The sequence below is a fragment of the Malaclemys terrapin genome, chromosome 2 (assembly GCF_027887155.1).
Source record: "Malaclemys terrapin pileata isolate rMalTer1 chromosome 2, rMalTer1.hap1, whole genome shotgun sequence".
Classification (NCBI taxonomy): domain Eukaryota; kingdom Metazoa; phylum Chordata; order Testudines; family Emydidae; genus Malaclemys; species Malaclemys terrapin.
The window spans coordinates 12422366-12442217 of record NC_071506.1 but is presented as its reverse complement, the minus strand read 5'-3'; the positions used below and the strand labels follow the sequence as shown (position 1 = coordinate 12442217).

The following is a 19852-nucleotide window of genomic DNA, read 5'->3' as shown; positions in this document are numbered from 1 at the left end:
CCCCAATAAATTCTATCCTCTGGGTTGGTTCTAGAGTGGATTTCTCTTTGTTGAGTAGAATGCCCAACTCGTGGAATGTGTGTACTATTATGTGGACGTGAGCTCGAACTTGCTCTCTGGTGCGACCGCGTACCAGCCAGTCGTCTAGATACGGGAACACCTGTATCCCTTGCCGACGAAGGTATGCTGCCATGACAGCCATACATTTTGTGAACACTCTTGGGGCCAAGGATAGGCCGAAGGGAAGGACTGCAAATTGGTAATGCACCTTGTTTACCACAAATCGCAGGAAGCGCCTGTGAGGTGGGTAGATTGCTATATGAAAATATACGTCTTTCATGTCGAGGGCGGCGAACCAGTCTCCAGGATCCAGGGAAGGGATAATGGTCCCCAATGAGACCAAGCGGAACTTCAACTTTACTACGAATTTGTTGAGTCCGCGTAAGTCTAAGATGGGTCGCATACCCCCTTTGGACTTGGGGATCAGGAAGTAGCGGGAATAAAATCCCTTGCCCCTTAACTCTAATGGAACCTCCTCTATGGCCCCCATAGACAGGAGCGTAAAAACCTCCTGTATAAGAAGTTGCTCGTGAGAAGGGTCCCTGAAGAGGGACGGGGAGGGGAGGTGGGAGGGAGGGAACGAAGAAAACTGGAGAGCGTATCCTCTCTCCACCGTGCGAAGGACCCAACGGTCCGAGGTTATAAGGGACCAAGCACGGTGGAAATGGGAGAGGCGATCCCAAAAGGAGGGGGCTAGATCCTGGGAGATGACTGGGGTGCCGTCCTCGACCGCACCTTCAAAAGTTCTGCCTAGGGCCTGAAGGTGGCCGAGGTGGCCCCCTGGTTCTGACCGGGTTGAGGGCCGGTCAACCTTCTCCTACCACCTTGCCCCCGCCTTCTGGCAGAGTCCTGTCTCGGACGAAGCGGGGGGGGTAGAACCTCTGAGGCTGGGGCCGAAATGGCCTGCGCTGGGGTCCCGGAACATGCATCCCCAGGGAGCGCATGATTGTTCTCGAGTCCTTGAGGCTCTGCAGACGAGAGTCCGTCTTGTCCGAGAACAACCCGTGTCCCTCAAAGGGTAAATCCTGCAGGGTTTGTTGCAGTTCCGGAGGCAAGCCCGAGACCTGGAGCCAGGAGACTCTCCGCATGGCGATACCTGAAGCCAGGGTCCTCGCAGCCGAGTCTGCTATATCCAAGGAGGCCTGTAAGGAGGTCCGTGCCACTTTCTTACCCTCCTCCACTAAGGCCCCGAACTCTTCCCTGGAGTCTTGGGGGACCAATTCCTTGAACTTCCCCATAGAGTTCCAGGAATTAAAGTTATAGCGGCTCAGGAGCGCCTGCTGGTTAGCCGCTCTAAGTTGTAGCCCCCGGGCTGAATAAAACTTACGCCCAAACAAATCGAAGCGCTTAGCGTCCTTCGATTTGGGTGCTGCAACCTGCTGACTGTGGCGCTCCCTTGCATTCACCGATGACACCACCAGTGAACACGGCTGGGGATGAGTGTATAAGTACTCATAGTCCTTTGAGGGGACGAAGTACTTTCTTTCCACCCCTCTGGCTGTGGGTGGAATAGAGGCAGGAGTTTGCCATATCGCAGTGGCGTTAGCCTGGATCGTGCGAATTAGGGGCAATGCTACTCTGGATGGGGCATCCGCAGAGAGGATGTTCACAATGGGGTCCTGCACCTCCACTATCTCCTCTGCCTGTAGGTCCATATTACGTGCCACCCTACGTAATAGGTCCTGGTGTGCCCGAAGATCTATCGGGGGCAGACCTGTGGCCGTTGTGCCCGCCACCGCCTCATCTGGGGAAGATGAGGAGGATGCCTCAGGTGGCAAGGGATCTAAGGGCAGGTCATGTTCCAATGAGCCCTCGAGCGGAGCATCGCCTGCCCCTGGGTCCCGGTCATCAGGTGGTGCGGGCACGGGAGCCTCCATGCCCCCTGGGAGAGGGCGGGAGATGGTGGCTTCTGGAGCCCTATGTTCAGAGCGCACCGAGCGAGAGGCTGATGGTGGAGCCCCTTGCGCTTGGTGATACGCCCACGGGGTCCAGAACGACCAGTGTGAAGGTCCCTGGGCGGGATCCTCCGCTACCTCCTGCCAGTGGCCCATGTCCGCCTCAGCGGCCTGCCCCTGAGGGGGGTATGCCGATCTCGAGGCCCCATCGGAGGAACGGGACACTGATCTCGAGGGCCAGGGCGGTGCCGATCGCGCCGAAATTAGCTCCGGATGGTACGGTGCCGCTCGGTGCCGCTCTGGAGGTGACCGGTCCCTATGCGGTGCCGGTGAGCGGTGCTGAGATCGGGATCGGTGCCGATGACCACGTCGGTGCCGAGATTCTGATCTGGACCTGGATGAAGGCGACCGCGAGTAGGCACGGTGCCGGGAGCGGCCCCTCGACGCCGAGCGTCGCTCGTATCGGTGCCGGGAACTACGTCTGGAGTTCGATCGGTACCGATGATCATAACGGTGCCGGGACGTAGAACGGTGCCGCGACAAGGATCTTGGCCGCGAGTACGACCGGTGCCGAGGTGATAGTCGGCGCCGGGACTGCGAGCGGCGTTGGGACCTGCTTCGCGACCTGGAGCGGTTTCGTGGGTCCAATCCTTGAGATGGCGGGCGCAACATAGCAGGTTTGCCTCTGGATTGCACCGGATGAGGAGCCAACGGTGCCGGTGGTTGGAGCGGTGCCGGATCCGTGAGAGCAATAAGGTCTCTCGCCGTCGCGAAGGTCTCTGGGGTCGACGGGAGACAAGGCTCCACCACTGACCGAGGTGGTGATCCAGTCCGCACCGGACTCAACGGCCTCGGAGCCGGAGTCAACGGCGTAGGAGGCACCTGCTTTTGGTGTTCTAAAGGTGGACGCGGCTCTACCCCCGGCACCGGGGGAGCCGGCGTCTTCAGGACCGCAGTCTCCTGCGCCTTACGGGATTTCTTATGTCCTGGGGACAAGGATCGGCGCCGAGGCACTTGTGGCAGGTGCGGTGCCGAAGGGGTCCGGTGCCGCGGAGGCTTGTCCGACTCCACCCGCGGTGCAGAAGCAGTTGGTGCCGCAGGGGCACTGCGCACCGAGGCGCTTGGTGCCGGGGCCTGACGCGCCGATGGAGTGTCCGGGCTAAGTGCCGCCTCCATGAGGAGTTGCCGAAGCCGAAAGTCCCGTTCCTTTTTAGTTCTCGGTCTGAAGGCCTTACAGATCTTACACTTATCTGTTTGATGGGACTCTCCCAGGCACTTCAGACACGAGTCGTGCAGATCACTTGTGGGCATAGGCTTAGCGCAGGACGCGCACTGCTTAAAGCCGGGAGCCTTGGGCATGAGCCCGGCTACGCCCCGGGGGAAAAAGGGGGGAGAACCACCCCCTTGATCCCCTTTAACTATCTACAACTACTAAAAAGTAAACTGAACAACTAACTAACACTATATAACAACTACAACTACAACTATCTACAGAAAACAGGATAAGCTAGGGAGAGTGGAGAACAGCTATGCCGTGCTCCACAGTTCCAACGACCGTCAGGGGCGGTAAGAAGGAATTGAGGGGGCGCCGGGTCGGCTGGGGTATATATCCAGCGCCATGAAGGCGCCACTCTAGGGGGCTCCACAGCCAACCCGCCGGGTGTTGCTAGGGTAGAAAATTCTCCGACGACCGTGCACGTGGCGCGCGCACACCTGATTGGAATCGATATGAGCAAGCACTCGAAGAAGAACAGGCTTTTGATGGGGCCCCAAAGTCCTGAACCTGCAATCAGATATTTTAGACTTGTAAATGAGAATGGAGAATTTCATTCATAAGTGGCTAAGTTGCATTTAGTGAATCTGCATGCATAGCAAGTATGTGTGCAAACGAAATGCGTATTTATGCATTGTAAACTTTCTGAAAATCTGGCCCATGGGATGCAGAAATGTAACCTGTATGTGTTTTGGGTCTTTTTATATTTGTGATAAATGAAACACACAAGAGGCAATACCACCTTGCAGCTTTCAACTTCCAAACCTGCCAATGTGTGATGCAAATAATCTCTACATGTGACCAATAACCAAAATGCATGACACCTGTGTTTTGTTGTCATGCTGTAATTGACAGGTTACAGTAACTTTAAAGTATCGGATCTGTTTTTAAGGATGTTTTCTCACTGTGTGAAAGAAATAAACCAGTTTTCTTAACTGAATGCAAGTTATTTGAGAGAGGGGAACATGAGGCCCATAACAGTGAATGCAGCAGGACAAGGAGGTGGAACCAGCCCCAATGTGGGATGTGCAGCACAATGTTTTATAGCTGACTGCTCCAATAGTACCTACAGAATCGATATGGAAGATATTCTCTCTCTCTTTTTTTAAGCCATTGGTCAGTGGAATGGGGCACGTCTCTCCCATCGGCTCTGCAATCCTAATATTGCCAGCTAATGCCTTTTTAAAATGTATACATATGAAAGCGCCATCCATGCTTCCTAAATCCAAAGAAACGGGTTGGAAAACAGAGACTGGCTTGGGGAGTTCTTCATTTCTAATTAACTACTCAGTACCACTGCAACCATGAGAGAGCACAAATTAATGAATGCAGTCCTGCAACCCTACAACAGTGCTAGGCTTTGAAGCGTTGGACCCAATATCCTTACTAGTGCCTCGAAAGGTCTACAAAGCCATAGTGGCTTCTGCTTCAGGGGGAGAATCTATTAAACAGCTAAATTAGGGAGAAAAGCAGAAAACACTTTAAAAAGCATGTAGTAATTATGCTATTATCAAGGTGTCTGTGGTAAAAAGCAATACATTCTAAAGCAGAAATTGGAGACTATGTTCTAATAAAATTTACCCTAAATTGAGTTTTTCCCCCTAATTTGAAAAATATTTGCTCATGGGGCAGTTGGTTCCTAAAGTTCTCCCACGCCTGATAGGGAGCTCAAGGCTTTGAAAGGCAACCGATTCCAGATATCATTCAAAGAAACTATTTTTGGACACTTTATAATAACTTATTCTTCTAAACACTAATGCAACCTTTAGCTAGTATAAACTGATTGCAGTAGAGCTATGTCGATTTACATCAGCCCTGACTCAAGATTACCCTAAAATAAACACCAAAAATAAAATCAGGGAAAAAAAATCCCCTAAAATCCCATAACAAACTGGAAAACTTAGTTACTAAAAGGTCTGTTTAAAATGAGACTAAGAGATGTAAAATGTCTGTTCTCTTACCTAACTTCAGCTGTGGCAAATCTGGAATCTCTTTCATTATGACTGTGTAGTACACATGAAGCCCTCTGTATGCATTCAAGAGCAGCAGACACAGGTCCTTATGCCATTTGTATGCATGCTGCATGCAGTTTTCAGAAGGGACATAAAAGCTTCCCTGGATAAGGAAACAGAAAAAATAAATGCAAATTAAAATTTATGCTCTTCTTTTGTGCTGGAGGTTTTAAAAATGTGAGTGTGAGATGCCCCATAAGCTTGCATCCTTTAGATCACATGTAGATCTTTATTTCCACTCCTCGACAATGTACAAAGAACCACACACTTGGTATCACATAAGAGGATGTTCAGAGCATGATTCCTACTGGTCCTTTCCTCAGGCATTAGCTCCTTTTCTACATCAGAAGCAGGAAGCCTGAACTTGGGTCTGTCATATGAGGAAGCAAGTGGACAGAAGAAAGTATGTTTAAACACAGACGTCTCCAAAAATGTGTGGAAAAGGAATAGTATTTTACACCTACCTATAGATGTAGGTAGTAGAGCTTAAGCCGGCTTTTGCAATACTGTAACAAAGTCAGAGGGATACCCTCCATTTAAAATCAGAACCTGACTACAAATTTGCTGCCTGCAATTGTTATGAGCACAGCCTAAGGTTACTAGAACTGAAAGAAGGAAGATAAAAATGGTTCCCTGATATTTTCAATTTGTTTACTTTGTGCATTTGACAGCACCTTGTAGATAGTCAGTTTCCCTGTTTGCCCTGTGTAGTGAGCTAAGCCCTGATCCTGCCATCAGCTCTGGATTTCATTACGGAATTGAGGCCTGAAGAACTTTTCCCTGTTGTTTGGGTGGTGGTTTTTTTACCCAGAAACGCATGAGAGAAACAACACTTGAAAGAGGGAATTCAGGAGCAGGTGCTCATTATTCAGATTGACATTGTCCCTTTAAGATAGAAGGACAGAGAGTCCCAAACCAAACCCTAGTACCCAAACTTTCTTGAACACTAATGAAGTTCAGATACTGATTTGCACAGTGCAGCCGGGCCTTCCTCCTACAGTAAAGTGGCTGAATTACACCACCACATCATAACTCTCCTGCACTGAATATGGGTAAGTAGAATGGCCCAGCGGTAGGCCCAGTGGTACATTTTCAACTCCAGCGCTTGATACCGACATAGTGAAGGATTCAGGTGTCAAGAAGCATGCCAATCCTGGCTCTGTTTGCACATGTCACACACTGAATTTCCACACTGTGCAGATTACTATCCACTTGCTATATTCCCTGCTGACTGCAGAAGGCAGTGGACACCACTGGACAGTCAACATTTCCCTGCAGGGACCACCTAGCAGTATCTGTGAAAGGACAAAAACAATGAGGCATCCTTGGGGCACCTCAGAGACTAACAAATTTATTTGGGCATAAGCTTTTGTGGGCTATAACCCACTTCATCAGTTATAGCCCAGGAAAGCTTATGCCCAAATAAATTTGTTAGTCTCTAAGGCCTGGTCCACAGGACGAAGCCCTTTTTTTCGACTTAAAGGGCCCTTTAAACTGGTTTCTTTACTCCACCTTCGACGAGGGGATTAGCGCTGAAATCAGCCTTTGTGGGTCGGATTTGGGGTAGTGTGGACGGAATTCGATGTTATTGGCCTCCGGGAGCTATCCCACAGTGCTTCATTGTGACCGCTCTGGACAGCACTCCCAACTTAGATGCACTGGCCAGGTAGACAGGAAAAGCCCAGCAAACTTTTGAATTTCATTTCCTGTTTGCCCAGCGTGGAGAGCACAGGTGACCATGCAGAGCTCATCAGCACAGGTAACCATGATGGAGTCCCAGGATTGCAAAAGAACTCCAGCATGGACCAAACGGGAGGTACGGGATCTGCTGGCCATATGGGAAGACGAATCAGTGCTAGCTGAACTCCGTAGCAGTAAACAAAATGGGAAAATAGTAGAAAAAGTCTCAAAGGTCATGAAGGACAGAGGCCAGAACAGGGATGCACAGCAGTGCTGCGTGAAAATTAAGGAGCTAAGGCAAGCCTACCACAAAGCCAGAGAGGCAAACGGAAGGTCTGGGGCAGAGCCGCAGACATGCTGCTTCTACGAGGAGCTACATGCCATGCTAGGGGGTGCAGCCACCACTACCCCAACTGTGTGCTTTGACTCCATCAATGGAGAATCACGCAACAGAGAAGCGGGTTCGGGGTACGAGGAAGATGATGATGAAGACAATGAAGATAGCTCACAACAAGGAAGCAGAGAAACCGGTTTCCCCAACAGCCAGGATATGTTTATCACCCTGGACCTGGAACCAGTAACCCCCGAACTCACCCAAGGCGTGCTCCCAGACCCCAAGGGCACACAAGGGACCTCTGGTGAATGTACTTTTGTAAATATTACACATGGTTTAAAAGCAAGCATGTTTAATGATTAATTTGTCCTGGCAATCGCGGCCAGTACAGCTACTGGAAAAGTCTGTTAACGTGTACGGGGATGGAGCAGAAATCCTCCAGGGACATCTCCAGAAAGCTCTCCTTGATGTACTCCCAAAGCCTTTGCAAAAGGTTTCTGGGGAGGGCTACCTTATCCCGTCCGCCATGGTAGGACACTTTACCACGCCAGGCCAGTAGCACGTAGTCTGGAATCATTGCATAACAAAGCATGGCAGCGTATGGTCCCAGTGTTTGCTGGCATGCAGACAACATCCATTTCTTATCTCTCTTTGTTATCCTCAGGAGACTGATATCATTCACGGATACCTGGTTGAAATGGGGTGATTTTATTAAGGGGACATTCAGAGGTGCCAATTCCTGCTCGGCTGAACAGAAATGTTCCCCGCTGTTAGCCACGCGGTGGGGAGGAGGGGTGAAGTGATCATCCCAGAGAATTGGGTGTGTGTGGGGGGGTAGTTGGGTTTGTGCTGCATGTTAACCCGGAAACCGCAGCCCCTCCTTTTACATTGCAAACCCATTTTAAATGGCCAACCCAATGGGTGCTTGGTATGGGAAATGAGGGCGCTGCTGTTTGAAACCATTCCCACATGTTATGAAGGTTAAAAAAGCCAAAAGACTGTGGCTTACCATGGCTGCCTGCAAGCCGAATTCTGTTGCCTGGCACTGCGTGAGTGATCTCACACACCAAACCAGCAGGCCCTCAATATAAGAGGAAAAATGCGACCTTGTAACAAAAGCACATGTGCTGTGTAATGTGAACAACAAAATTTAACGTGAAAGAGTGTACCCATTGTTCTCTAAAATGTGTCTTTTTTAACCACCTTTCTCTTCTCCTCCACCAGCTGCAAATGTTTCTCCTTCGCAGAGGCTAGTGAAGATTAGAAGGAGAAAACGGTGGACTCAGGATGATATGTTCTCGGAGCTCCAGATGTCCTCCCATGCTGACAGAGCACAGCAGAATGCATGGAGGCAGTCAATGTCAGAGTGCAAAAAAGCACAATATGAACGAGAGGAGAGGTGGCAGGCTGAATCGTGGGCTGAAGAGAGCAAGTGGCGGGCTGAAGAGGATAGGTGGCATCAGCTTGCTGACAGAAGGCAAGAGTCGATGCTGCTGGAGCATCAAACTGATATGCTCCAGCATATGGTTGAGCTGCAGGAAAGGCAGCAGGAGCAGAGACCGCCGCTACAGCCCCTGTGTAACCAACAGCCCTCCTCTCCAAGTTCCATAGCCTCGTCACCCAGACGCCCAAGAACGTGGTGGGGGGGCCTCCGACCACCCAGCCATTCCACCCCAGATGATTGCCCAAGCATCAGAAGGCTGGCCTTCAATAAGTGTTAAAGTTTTAAAGTTTTAAACTGCAATGTGTCCTTTTCCTTCCCTCCTCCCCCACCCCTCCCGGGCTACCTTGGCAGTTATCCCCCTAGTTGTGTGATGAATTAATAAAGAATGCATGAATGTGAAGTAACAATGACTTTATTGCCTCTGCAAGCGGTGCTCGAAGGGGGGAGGGGAGGGTGGTTAGTTTACAGGGAAGTAGAGTGAACCGGGGAGAGGGGAGGGTTCATCAAGGAGAAACAAACAGAAGTTTCACACCGTAGCCTGGCCAGTCACAAAATTGGTTTTCAAAGCTTCTCTGATGCGCACCGCGCCCTGCTGTACTCTTCTAACCGCCCTGGTGTCTGGCTGTGCATAATCAGCGGCCAGGCGATTTGTCTCAACCTCCCACCCTGCCATAAATGTCTCCCCCTTACTCTCACAGATATTGTGGAGCGCACAGCAATCAGCAATAACAATTGGAATATTGGCTTCGCTGAAGTCTACCCGAGTCAGTAAACTGCGCCAGCACGCTTTTAAACGTCCAAATGCACATTCTACCACCATTCGGCACTTGCTCAGCCTATAGTTCAACAGGTCCTGAATACTGTCCAGGCTGACTGTGTACGGCTTCATGAGCCATGGCATTAAGGGGTAGGCTGGGTCCCCAAGGATAATGATAGGCATTTCAACATCCCTAATGGTTATTTTCTGGTCCGGGAAGAAAGTCCTTTCCTCCAGCTTTTGAACCAGACCAGAGTTCTTGAAGACGCGAGCATCATGTACCTTTCCAGGCAATCCCATGTTGATGTTAGTGAAACATCCCTTGTGATCCACCAGGTCTTGCAGCAGCATTGAAAAGTACCCCTTGCGGTTTATGTACTCAGTGGCTTGGTGCTCCAGTGAGAAGATAGGGATATGGGTTCCGTCTATCGCCCCACCACAGTTTGGGAATCCCATTACAGCAAAGCCATCCACTATGACCTGCACGTTTCCCAGAGTCACTACCCTTGATATCAGCAGGTCTTTGATTACGTTGGCTACTTGGATCACAGCAGCCCCCACAGTAGATTTGCCCACTCCAAATTGATTCCCGACTGACTGGTAGCTGTCTGGTGTTGCAAGCTTCCACAGGGCTATCGCCACTCGCTTCTCAACTGTGAGGGCTGCTCTCATCTTGGTATCCTGGAGTTTCAGGGCAGGGGAAAGCAAGTCACAAAGTTCCATGAAAGTGCCCTTACGCATGCGAAAGTTTCGCAGCCACTGGGAACCGTCCCATACCTGCAGCACGATGCGGTCCCACCAGTCTGTGTTTGTTTCCCGGGCCCAGAATCGGCGTTCCACGGCATGAACCTGCCCCAGTAACACCATGATTTGCGTATTGCTGGGGACTGTACTTTGTGAGAGGTCTATGTCCATGTCAATTTCCTCATCACTCTCGTCACCGCGCTGCAATCGCTGCAATTGTCTCCTGGCCTAGTTTTGCTTTGGCATGTTCTGGCTCTGCATATACTCCAGGACAATGCGCGTGATGTTCATAGTGCTCATAATTGCCGCGGTGATCTGAGCGGGCTCCATGATCTCAGTGCTATGGCGTCTGGTCTGAAAAAAGGCGCAAAACTATTGTCTGACAGAGGGAGGGAGAGGCGAGTGACAATATGGCTTACAGGGAATTAAAATCAACAAAGGTGGCTGTGCATCAGGGAGAAACACAAACAACTGTCACACAGAATGACCCCCCGAAGATTGAACTCAAAACCCTGTGTTTAGCAGGCCATTGATTTCACGGAGGGAGGGGGAAGCAAATGAATACAGAACAAATCTGGTCCATCTATCTTTTACATCTTAGGCTGGCAGCAGATGGTGCAGCATGACTGATAGCCATCGGCATCTTCTGGGTGCTTGGCAGAAAATGCTGTATTATGACTGCTAGCCATCATCGTCAAGACGGTTCAATAGGACTGCTGGCAGGACTAAGTCTCCACGAGACAAAACATGTCTGCACAGGGGCCTCTGACCAAACTCACTGAGGAGTACGACGATGATGGATACCAGTCGTAATACACCATCTACTGCCAAAAGGCAAGGAGCTGCTGCTGTATAGCAATGCAGCCCCACGTCTGCCAGCACCCAGATAGCTGATGACGGCTACCAGTCATACTGCACTGTCTACTGCCAAAAGGCAATTAGCTGCTGCTGTGTAGCAATGCAGTTCCACGTCTGCCGGCACCCAGATGACATATGGTGACGGTGAGCTGAGCTGAGCGGGCTCCAGGTTTGCCATGGTACGTCGTGTGCACAGGTAACCCAGGTAAAAAGGCGCAAATCGATTGTCCGCTGTTGCTCTGATGGAGGGGGAGGGGCCTGACGACATGTACCCAGAACCCCCCGCGACATTGTTTTTGCATCATCAGGCATTGGGATCTGAACCCAGAATTCCAAGGGGCGGCGGAGACTGCGGGAACTGTGGGATAGCTACCCACAGTGCAACGCTCCGGAAGTTGACGCTAGCCTCGGTACTGTGGATGCGGTCCGCCAACTTACTGCACTTAGAGCATTTTATGTGGAGACACACACAATCGACTGTATAAAACCGATTTCTATAAAACTGGCTTCTATAAATTCAACCTAATTTCGTAGTGTAGACATACCCTAAGGTTCCACAAGTATTCCTCGTTGTTTTTGCTGATACAGACTAACACAGCTACCCCTCTGAAACCTGTGAAAGGACAGCAGTTCTCTATGCTTAGAATAGGGGAGGGTATCTCAGGACTCATCTTCCCATACATGGCCTGCAAGAGCTTGAATTTGGTGGTGTATTTTCCCAGGAGTTAGCTGGGATTTTGCAATGGACACAAGGGAAGCAGTTTGTCGTGATGGGTGGGAAGACACTAACATGGGGCTTCTCGGTTGGCTGACACACCACAGGCTGAACCTAGGACTTCTAAAGCTGCACCCATGAGTCTCCACAGCTTGAGCTAAAGGGACAGGCCCTGTAGCTGGGGGCTGCAACAGACTCACACCCTGTGGGGATCAGACACAGAGGAGAATGAGTAACATACACCAAGCAGTGAATTACGAGAGCATGGAGCGGAAAAATAGCCTTTCTTCAACCTCTCCTCCTCAGCACACCCATACAGGGGCAGCCATGATATGGATCCCAGCCCTCCAACTGTCTCCTGGTAGGTGGACACTTGTATTTGCACAGATCCCCACTGATTTCAATGTGGCTTTGAACAAGCACAGGGACTTGCCCATGTGGAGTCAGTCAGGGCCAGGGTTCTTGTCCAACACTTGTATTTCTTATTGGCAAATTTTAGTCTCTATTAGAAATCTCTCAGGATTGTTGCGGAGTTGTGTTTTAAATATTAGCTTTAAATCCCGAAGGTTTGGACGATCTGAGCACCTCACATTCACAACACACTATCTGGGGACCTGGGGGAGGTGGAAGGGGGGAACGAATGGAGAAAAGGTGCTGGAAGAGGATAAAAATGTGAAAGTGGATTGCTAAACTTTTTAGAGTAAAAAGTATACTACTGCCACGTTACTTAGGCTAAACCATTCTGATAAATAAAGGCTACATGAAATAACAGAAGCATCTATTTGTGGTGCATTGTAATTTCACATTTTATATTGGTGAGATATTAGATCTTAGTTGCACAACAAGATGATGTTTTAATGGGTCTGTTTGCTGCCTTTCTTGACGTAAAACATCCTTATAATGCAAAAATAATAAGAACCAGGAAAATGGAACAGCAGCTGGGATCACAAATGTGTGAGTTAAAGTCAGTGAAAATCTTTATCAATTAACTCCATTTGAATTACATTTGTGTTTGCATAGTTCTCAGATGTTGCTTTCTTTTAAAATCCTAACATATTTTTCAAATTGATTTCATATGAATGATTAGAGTCCCTGTGTCAGAGATCAGTTAATTCACGTTAGCTAAGCACAGGTTTTGTGAGAATGGTTCTTGCAGACCTATGCAAGTGCAAACAATGGATGGGGGAGGAGAAATTATTTATAAAAATATTGCTTGCTGACGAATATATTGGGCAACATCTAGAGGTCACAGTACAGAGCAAGAGCCAGGAGACCTAGAAACCAGAAAGGCTTAAGCAGCTAGTAGGCTAAATGATACAAATTCAACCTTTAAAAACATATTAGAAAAGTATATACATTGTACTTAGGGCCATTCCTTATAAATAGCTAACAAAGCCATGTTAGATAGACCAGGGCTTTGAAATGTAGACTTGTATTGTTAGAGAATTAGAAGAAGATAGTTACTGTATTTGTCTGTGTTTACCTATATCTTGTCAGAGGTTAGCAATGTTACTATATTCTACTGATTCAGAGATCAAAAGGGAATATTAACATTTAGATGAAACTTGGGTGTAATAATATCATTGTCTATATTTCTCTTTGAAGTTTGTAGTAAACTATCTATGAACTGCTGAAATGGTTAATTGCCTTATGCTGATCAATGCAACTAATTGCCTATGTATACACAGGAAATAGGATTGACTTCTAAGCCATAATGTATATTACCTATTCTTCATCCAATTAATGCCTGATGCGTTAACTACTGTCAAGAGGTTAATGCAGCCTGCCAGAGATCTAGAAAAGAACTCTAGGGCCCCAATCCTGTATCTCAGATCGGCTTTAGCTTGGTCAGGGGAAGCTTGAGTCGCAAGACTGAAGTCTCCAGCTCCAAGTCTAGATTACCCTGGTATTTCTCATGGAAGAATTTATACAAACTCTGCACATGAACTGGCTATTTGGATTATAACCTAAGGAACTGACTCTGAAAGAACTTTTTGCAACTCAGCGGCTCACCATCTCTACTATGAACAGACCTACGAACTTTATTCCTATCCGTACGTATAATGATCTTTAACCACAATCTCTCTTTTCTTTTTAAATAGATCTTAGTTTATTAATGAGAATTGGGTGTAAGTGTGAATTTGGGTAAGATTTGAAATATTCATTGACCTGGTGGGTAAAGTATCTGATCCCTTGGGCAGGGGTAGAACTTTATATATGATGAACAAGATTTTCAGTAATGCTCCTTATATTTGACTAGGCTATCTGGGTGGGAGCCCAAGTCTGGATTGCTTTAATGGAACTTATGTTTTGATAACCAGTAAGGTATTGTAGCAGCTGTTTGGTGGCCGGGTTGGTGAATCTAATTATTAGAATAACCACCAGTTTGGGGGATCGTCTGTCCCATTATTTGCAGTTTGCCCTGATTGAGCAATCTCAAGTGTGATCCCCCGCCTCCTCCCCAGCAAGAACCATCACACAGATTTTAGTCCCAACTCCGCATTAGACTAGCTGCGTGACACTGGGCAAGTCACTTGATCCACATTTTCAAAAGTTATGCTAATTTTCAATCCTTCCATTCTTGTGTGCCCAACTAGAGTCACTCATAGGAGCCTGGTTTTCAAAGATCCTGACCCCGAGCCAACTCCAATATTCGGCAGTGCTGATCACTCAGGGCTCCCCCTGGCTATCTATGGACTTGTGGCTGCTTTTGAAAACATGGGTCTTCATGTCACCTCCCCCTCTGCAAAATGGGGATGAAAAGACCCCCCCCCCCATGTGGAGGTTGCTTTTAGTTCTTCAGGTGAACAGCATTAAGGAGTGTTTGGTGATCGCACAGAATATTTCGGACGGGTAAGCATTCAAAAATCCAATTAAAAATATCATAGGCTCAACAAGCCACTCTCTGACATTTAATCCAAGTTGATTCTGGACCAATTGTATAGTGTGGTTGGTGTGCAAAGGCAGCAGACAGCTGGAGTCAAAGCCCTATTGAACTGAAACATGAGAGGAGTTTAAATGTGATCCTGATAAAAGAAGAAAATAGTGACATGCATCTTTTGGTCATTTTAAAAAGAATTCCCTGTGATTTCAGGCTCTGGGAACATTTACACTGTATATTCACTACATGTATGAGGAGTCTACATGGCTGAGGAATCATGGCCCTAATACATCCCCTTGGCATCACCAAACCTGACCTTCCCCTCAGAAAAGGGAATATGTTGGAATGAAGGGGGTGTGGGCAGCATGTAGTAATCTTCTGTGATCCAATGTTGGCATAATCCCACCCCCAACACCAGAAGCTGGTATGTCAGGTGCAAGTTAGAGCAGCCCTGAGTCAGCTCTAACTTGCACCAGGGGTAAAACTGGCCCTGGCTGTCCCCAGGATTAGGCTAGGTTGGAAGTAGCTTCCAGTCATCATTGTCCCCAACTTGGGTGTTGGGTCAAGCACAGCTCTGGATCTGACCCAGATTGTGAGGCCATCGAGTTAAAAATCTGATTAGTCACGAAGTAAAGAGCTGTTTGTATGAACCCAAACCTCAAACACAGAGCCCCCCCCCCACCCAGCATGTTTGTGTGCACATAGAGTGCCCAAAAGTCTATGTGTCAGTCAAAGCTGAGCTCACACAATAGTGTGCATGTGAGGAAACCCCCAATTTGTGCACAAGCATCTGGCGTGGGCCTCAAACTTGACCTGCTCCCACACGCCCCTTCCTTAATGGGTCACAACATTTCCTGCTACTAGTAGGTGCTGAGGTAATAGTGCTCTGCTCGGGACATTATCTATGGTAAAAGGCTGCAGGAAGGGGTAGTCAATAGGGGGACCGTGGGCCACATCTGGACCCCCAGATGCTTTTGAACAGACCCCCAAATCTTTTTATTTACTTATTATCATTATTGTTTCTATTATTTTCTCTGGAGTCTGGACTGTGACAGAAAATAATTGACTATCCCCTGGCTACAGGGCTACAATTTCACAGCAGTCAGCAGAAAAGGAACCGAGCTGGGAGAGAGAAAGCTCCTCATCAAACACCAGTGTCTTAAATAAGAGCCACGGAAGCACAAAAAGGGAGCCAGTTCAGTTTTTCCTTTGCATTAATGCATGGAGCAGCATGCAAGGAGCCTTCCCTGTGCTCCTTGCACCCGGTGGGGGAAATCCCAGTTTCTCCACTCTGGGTGCCTCAAGGCTGTGTATTGCCCCAAAGTGTGGGGGAGGGGTGGGGTAAGAGCAGGAGCAGAAGCACCCTACAAGTGGGGGAGCATGACCCTCTGGCCCCTCTCTGTTCCAACGCCCCTGGTAAGAGGTTAAGCCCTGTCCCCTATCCATACTAAGTTGCCTGGTATCGCTGTAAAGAACAACAGTGTGTGGACACTCCCAGCACTGCCAACTCTCATGATTTTATCCCCAGTGATGGGATTTCTGAGGCATTTGTCTGGTGATGACATAGGAAGCTCCAGCCCCCTCATGCAGTTCAGCCCTGCAAGAAGCCAGCAGAGTCGCTCCCTCCATCCCCTCCGATCCTGAGAGAATGGAGAGATGGAGCCTCTGCCCACCCCACCCCCTGGCAGCACCTGATGAAGAACACCTGTAGCTACCCCACCAAGCCTGGGAGAGGGGAGTAACGAACCCTAGGAGCACGTGCAGGGGGTATAATTGGCTAGGGGAGGCTAAGCCTGCCCTAACTCAGGCTCTGGCCTCACCAATGCTCTGCCCCGAGGCCCTGCCCTCGCTCCCCTCCTCCCCCAAAGCCAGCAAGGCTCAGCTCAGGCTGGCGGCCTGGAGATCGGGGCTCAGCTGGCTGGTGGCCTGAGGGTCGGACTGGTGCTCAGGCCGGCCGGCAGCCCGGGGAGTCAGGCCGTGCTTGGACCACCCGGTGGCTCAGGGCAGCTGGGGTGGGTGTGCTGGTGATCGGGGCAGTTTGGCATGGGCTCCTCTGGCTATAGTGGTGGGGGGCCTCCAGCGGGTGAAGGGAGCAGAAGGGGCGGAGCCTTGGGCTGAAGGGGTGGGGCCAAGAGCTAGCCTCCATGAAGCGGGTATTCATGGGCCACCCGTGCCTAGGAGGAGCAGAGATGAGGCTGGGGGGTTGGAGACTGAACTGACGGAGGCTGAAGGGGAGGGGGACAGGACTGATTGTGGAGCAAGGGTCAAGCAGATGTGGGGGTGAGAGCAGGTACCAAAGTCACCTTATCCAATACATTTGGGAGAGGGGGCATCACTAATTGTCACACATGCAGAGGGGGAGTCCAAAACTCGAAAGGCAGATTTAAAAACCTAACAACATCATGATTTTTTTTTTTAATGTCATGATTTTTTTAGCCAAGCCCATGATTTGGGGGGTTCGACTTATGAATTTGATCGCTTGAGGACGGCAATACGGCACTACTCTACCCAGCGCCTCAGAGTTACAATCCAGCCCTGACTGTCTATGGCTATTAGGCCATATCCATAGCTAGAGTGAGTCAGTGCTGCTCCGTTGGTGGTCCATTGTCTTTGGAACCATTTGAGTTCGTGTGAACAACCCTCCTGCTCTAAGTGAAAGCTGAAAAACCACAGACAGAAAAGCCACCCTATTAACCAGCCAGGCCAAAGGATCTCCGGGCATGTCTCCCATCAAAGCCCGTACTGCAGCTGGCCCTTCAGACTAAATACACTATAAATCCATGGCAGCGGTGCTAGCATGTGTGTGGGAAAATTCTGATCATGGAGGCCCAAATCCCACATTCTTCTGCCTGGCCCACACAAAAAATTACATCGGTTTAACTCAAGGTGTGATTTTAAACTGATTCAGTGATACCGGTGCACGTCTCTGCGTGGAGACTTTCAGGAGCGGCGAACAGCAGAGGCTAACAGCAGGAGTTTGCCTGGGAGCTGTCCAAGAGGAGGTACGCTAAGTGCTGCATTAGGGGGGCTGTGTTGGTGGGCCTTGAGTGGGCCTGACTGGTATATAAGGGCAGTCAGCAGCGAACCAGCTGAGCGGCGAACAGCAGAGGCTAACAGCAGGAGTTTGCCTGGGAGCTGTCCAAGAGGAGGTACGCTAAGTGCTGCATTAGGGGGGCTGTGTTGGTGGGCCTTGAGTGGGCCTGACTGGTATATAAGGGCAGTCAGCAGCGAACCAGCTGAGCGGCGAACAGCAGAGGCTAACAGCAGGAGTTTGCCTGGGAGCTGTCCAAGAGGAGGTACGCTAAGTGCTGCATTAGGGGGGCTGTGTTGGTGGGCCTTGAGTGGGCCTGACTGGTATATAAGGGCAGTCAGCAGCGAACCAGCTGAGCGGCGAACAGCAGAGGCTAACAGCAGGAGTTTGCCGGGGAGCTGTCCAAGAGGAGGTACGCTAAGTGCTGCATTAGGAGGGCTGTGTTGGTGGGCCTTGAGTGGGCCTGACTGGTATATAAGGGCAGTCAGCAGCGAACCAGCTGAGCGGCGAACAGCAGAGGCTAACAGCAGGAGTTTGCCTGGGAGCTGTCCAAGAGGAGGTACGCTAAGTGCTGCATTAGGGGGGCTGTGTTGGTGAGTATCTGAGTGCCTGCTGCTGGGACAGTTGGTCAGTTTGACCGTGTGCTTGATTGCTTGCTTGTTTGTTTGAAAAGTGTGAATTGGGAGTGCTTTGTTCCAGGTGGGCCTTGAGTGGGCCTGACTGGTATATAAGGGCAGTCAGCAGCGAACCAGCTGAGCGGCGAACAGCAGAGGCTAACAGCAGGAGTTTGCCTGGGAGCTGTCCAAGAGGAGGTACGCTAAGTGCTGCATTAGGGGGGCTGTGTTGGTGGGCCTTGAGTGGGCCTGACTGGTATATAAGGGTAGTCAGCAGCGAACCAGCTGAGCGGCGAACAGCAGAGGCTAACAGCAGGAGTTTGCCTGGGAGCTGTCCAAGAGGAGGTACGCTAAGTGCTGCTTTAGGGGGGCTGTGTTGGTGAGTATCTGAGTGCCTGCTGCTGGGACAGTTGGTCAGTTTGACCGTGTGCTTGATTGCTTGCTTGTTTGTTTGAAAAGTGTGAATTGGGAGTGCTTTGTTCCAGGTGGGCCTTGAGTGGGCCTGACTGGTATATAAGGGCAGTCAGCAGCGAACCAGCTGAGCGGCGAACAGCAGAGGCTAACAGCAGGAGTTTGCCTGGGAGCTGTCCAAGAGGAGGTACGCTAAGTGCTGCATTAGGGGGGCTGTGTTGGTGGGCCTTGAGTGGGCCTGACTGGTATATAAGGGCAGTCAGCAGCGAACCAGCTGAGCGGCGAACAGCAGAGGCTAACAGCAGGAGTTTGCCTGGGAGTTCGCGTGGGGAGAGCGCACTAAGGCTTTCATCTGCAGGTTTCTCCGAGTAGTTCCTGCAACAGTTGAGGAAGCTCCTAAGAGGACGGTGATATGGAAGGTGAGCGATCAGCTGTTGTAACCTGCACAGGTTGTGCCATGTTTGTCTTTCTTCCGCAGGACAGAAGTGACTTTGTCTGTACAAAGTGCAAGCTGGTCTCCATATTGGAGGAGAAGGTTCGAGGGCTGGAGAAACAAGTATCGACTCTGCGTTGCATAAGGGAAAATGAAGATTTCCTGGACAGACGTCAGGAGATGCTTCTACGGCCACAATGTTCTGAAGATTCAGAGCAGGCGCAGCAGGGACAGAAGGATTGTGAGGAGGTTTGGCAGTATGTGACCTCCAGAAGAAGAAAGAGGAGCGTCCATGCACCAGCAATGGAGATACAGGTGAGCAATCGTTTCCATGTTCTCTCTACAGGCGCTAATGCGGAGAGTGGACTAGATGGCCCATCTGAGGGAAGGGAGCAGAAGGAGACTCCACCGATTGGAAGGCAAAAGATGCACTGTCCTAGGGATGGGGGTTCCACGACCACCACTCCCAAGAGGAGGAGGAGGGTGGTGGTGGTCGGGGACTCCCTCCTCAGGGGGACTGAGTCATCTATCTGCCGCCCTGACCGGGAAAACCGAGAGGTCTGCTGCTTGCCAGGAGCTAGGATACACGATGTGACGGAGAGACTGCCGAGACTCATCAAGCCCTCGGATCGCTACCCCTTCCTGCTTCTCCACGTGGGCACCAATGATACTGCCAAGAATGACCTTGAGCGGATCACTGCAGACTACGT

At 49.9% G+C, this 19852-nt stretch overlaps 1 protein-coding gene across 1 annotated transcript in view; it reads right to left on the bottom strand.

Annotated features, from left to right (window-relative positions):
• The window catches only part of FAM135B (family with sequence similarity 135 member B), a 252805-nt gene that overhangs the window by 36717 nt on the left and 196236 nt on the right, over positions 1-19852 (bottom strand). Inside the window, exon 7 of the mRNA XM_054017181.1 lies at positions 5190-5343. Within this exon, the coding sequence (XP_053873156.1) occupies positions 5190-5343 (154 nt within the window). The remainder of the gene's footprint in view (positions 1-5189; positions 5344-19852) is intronic.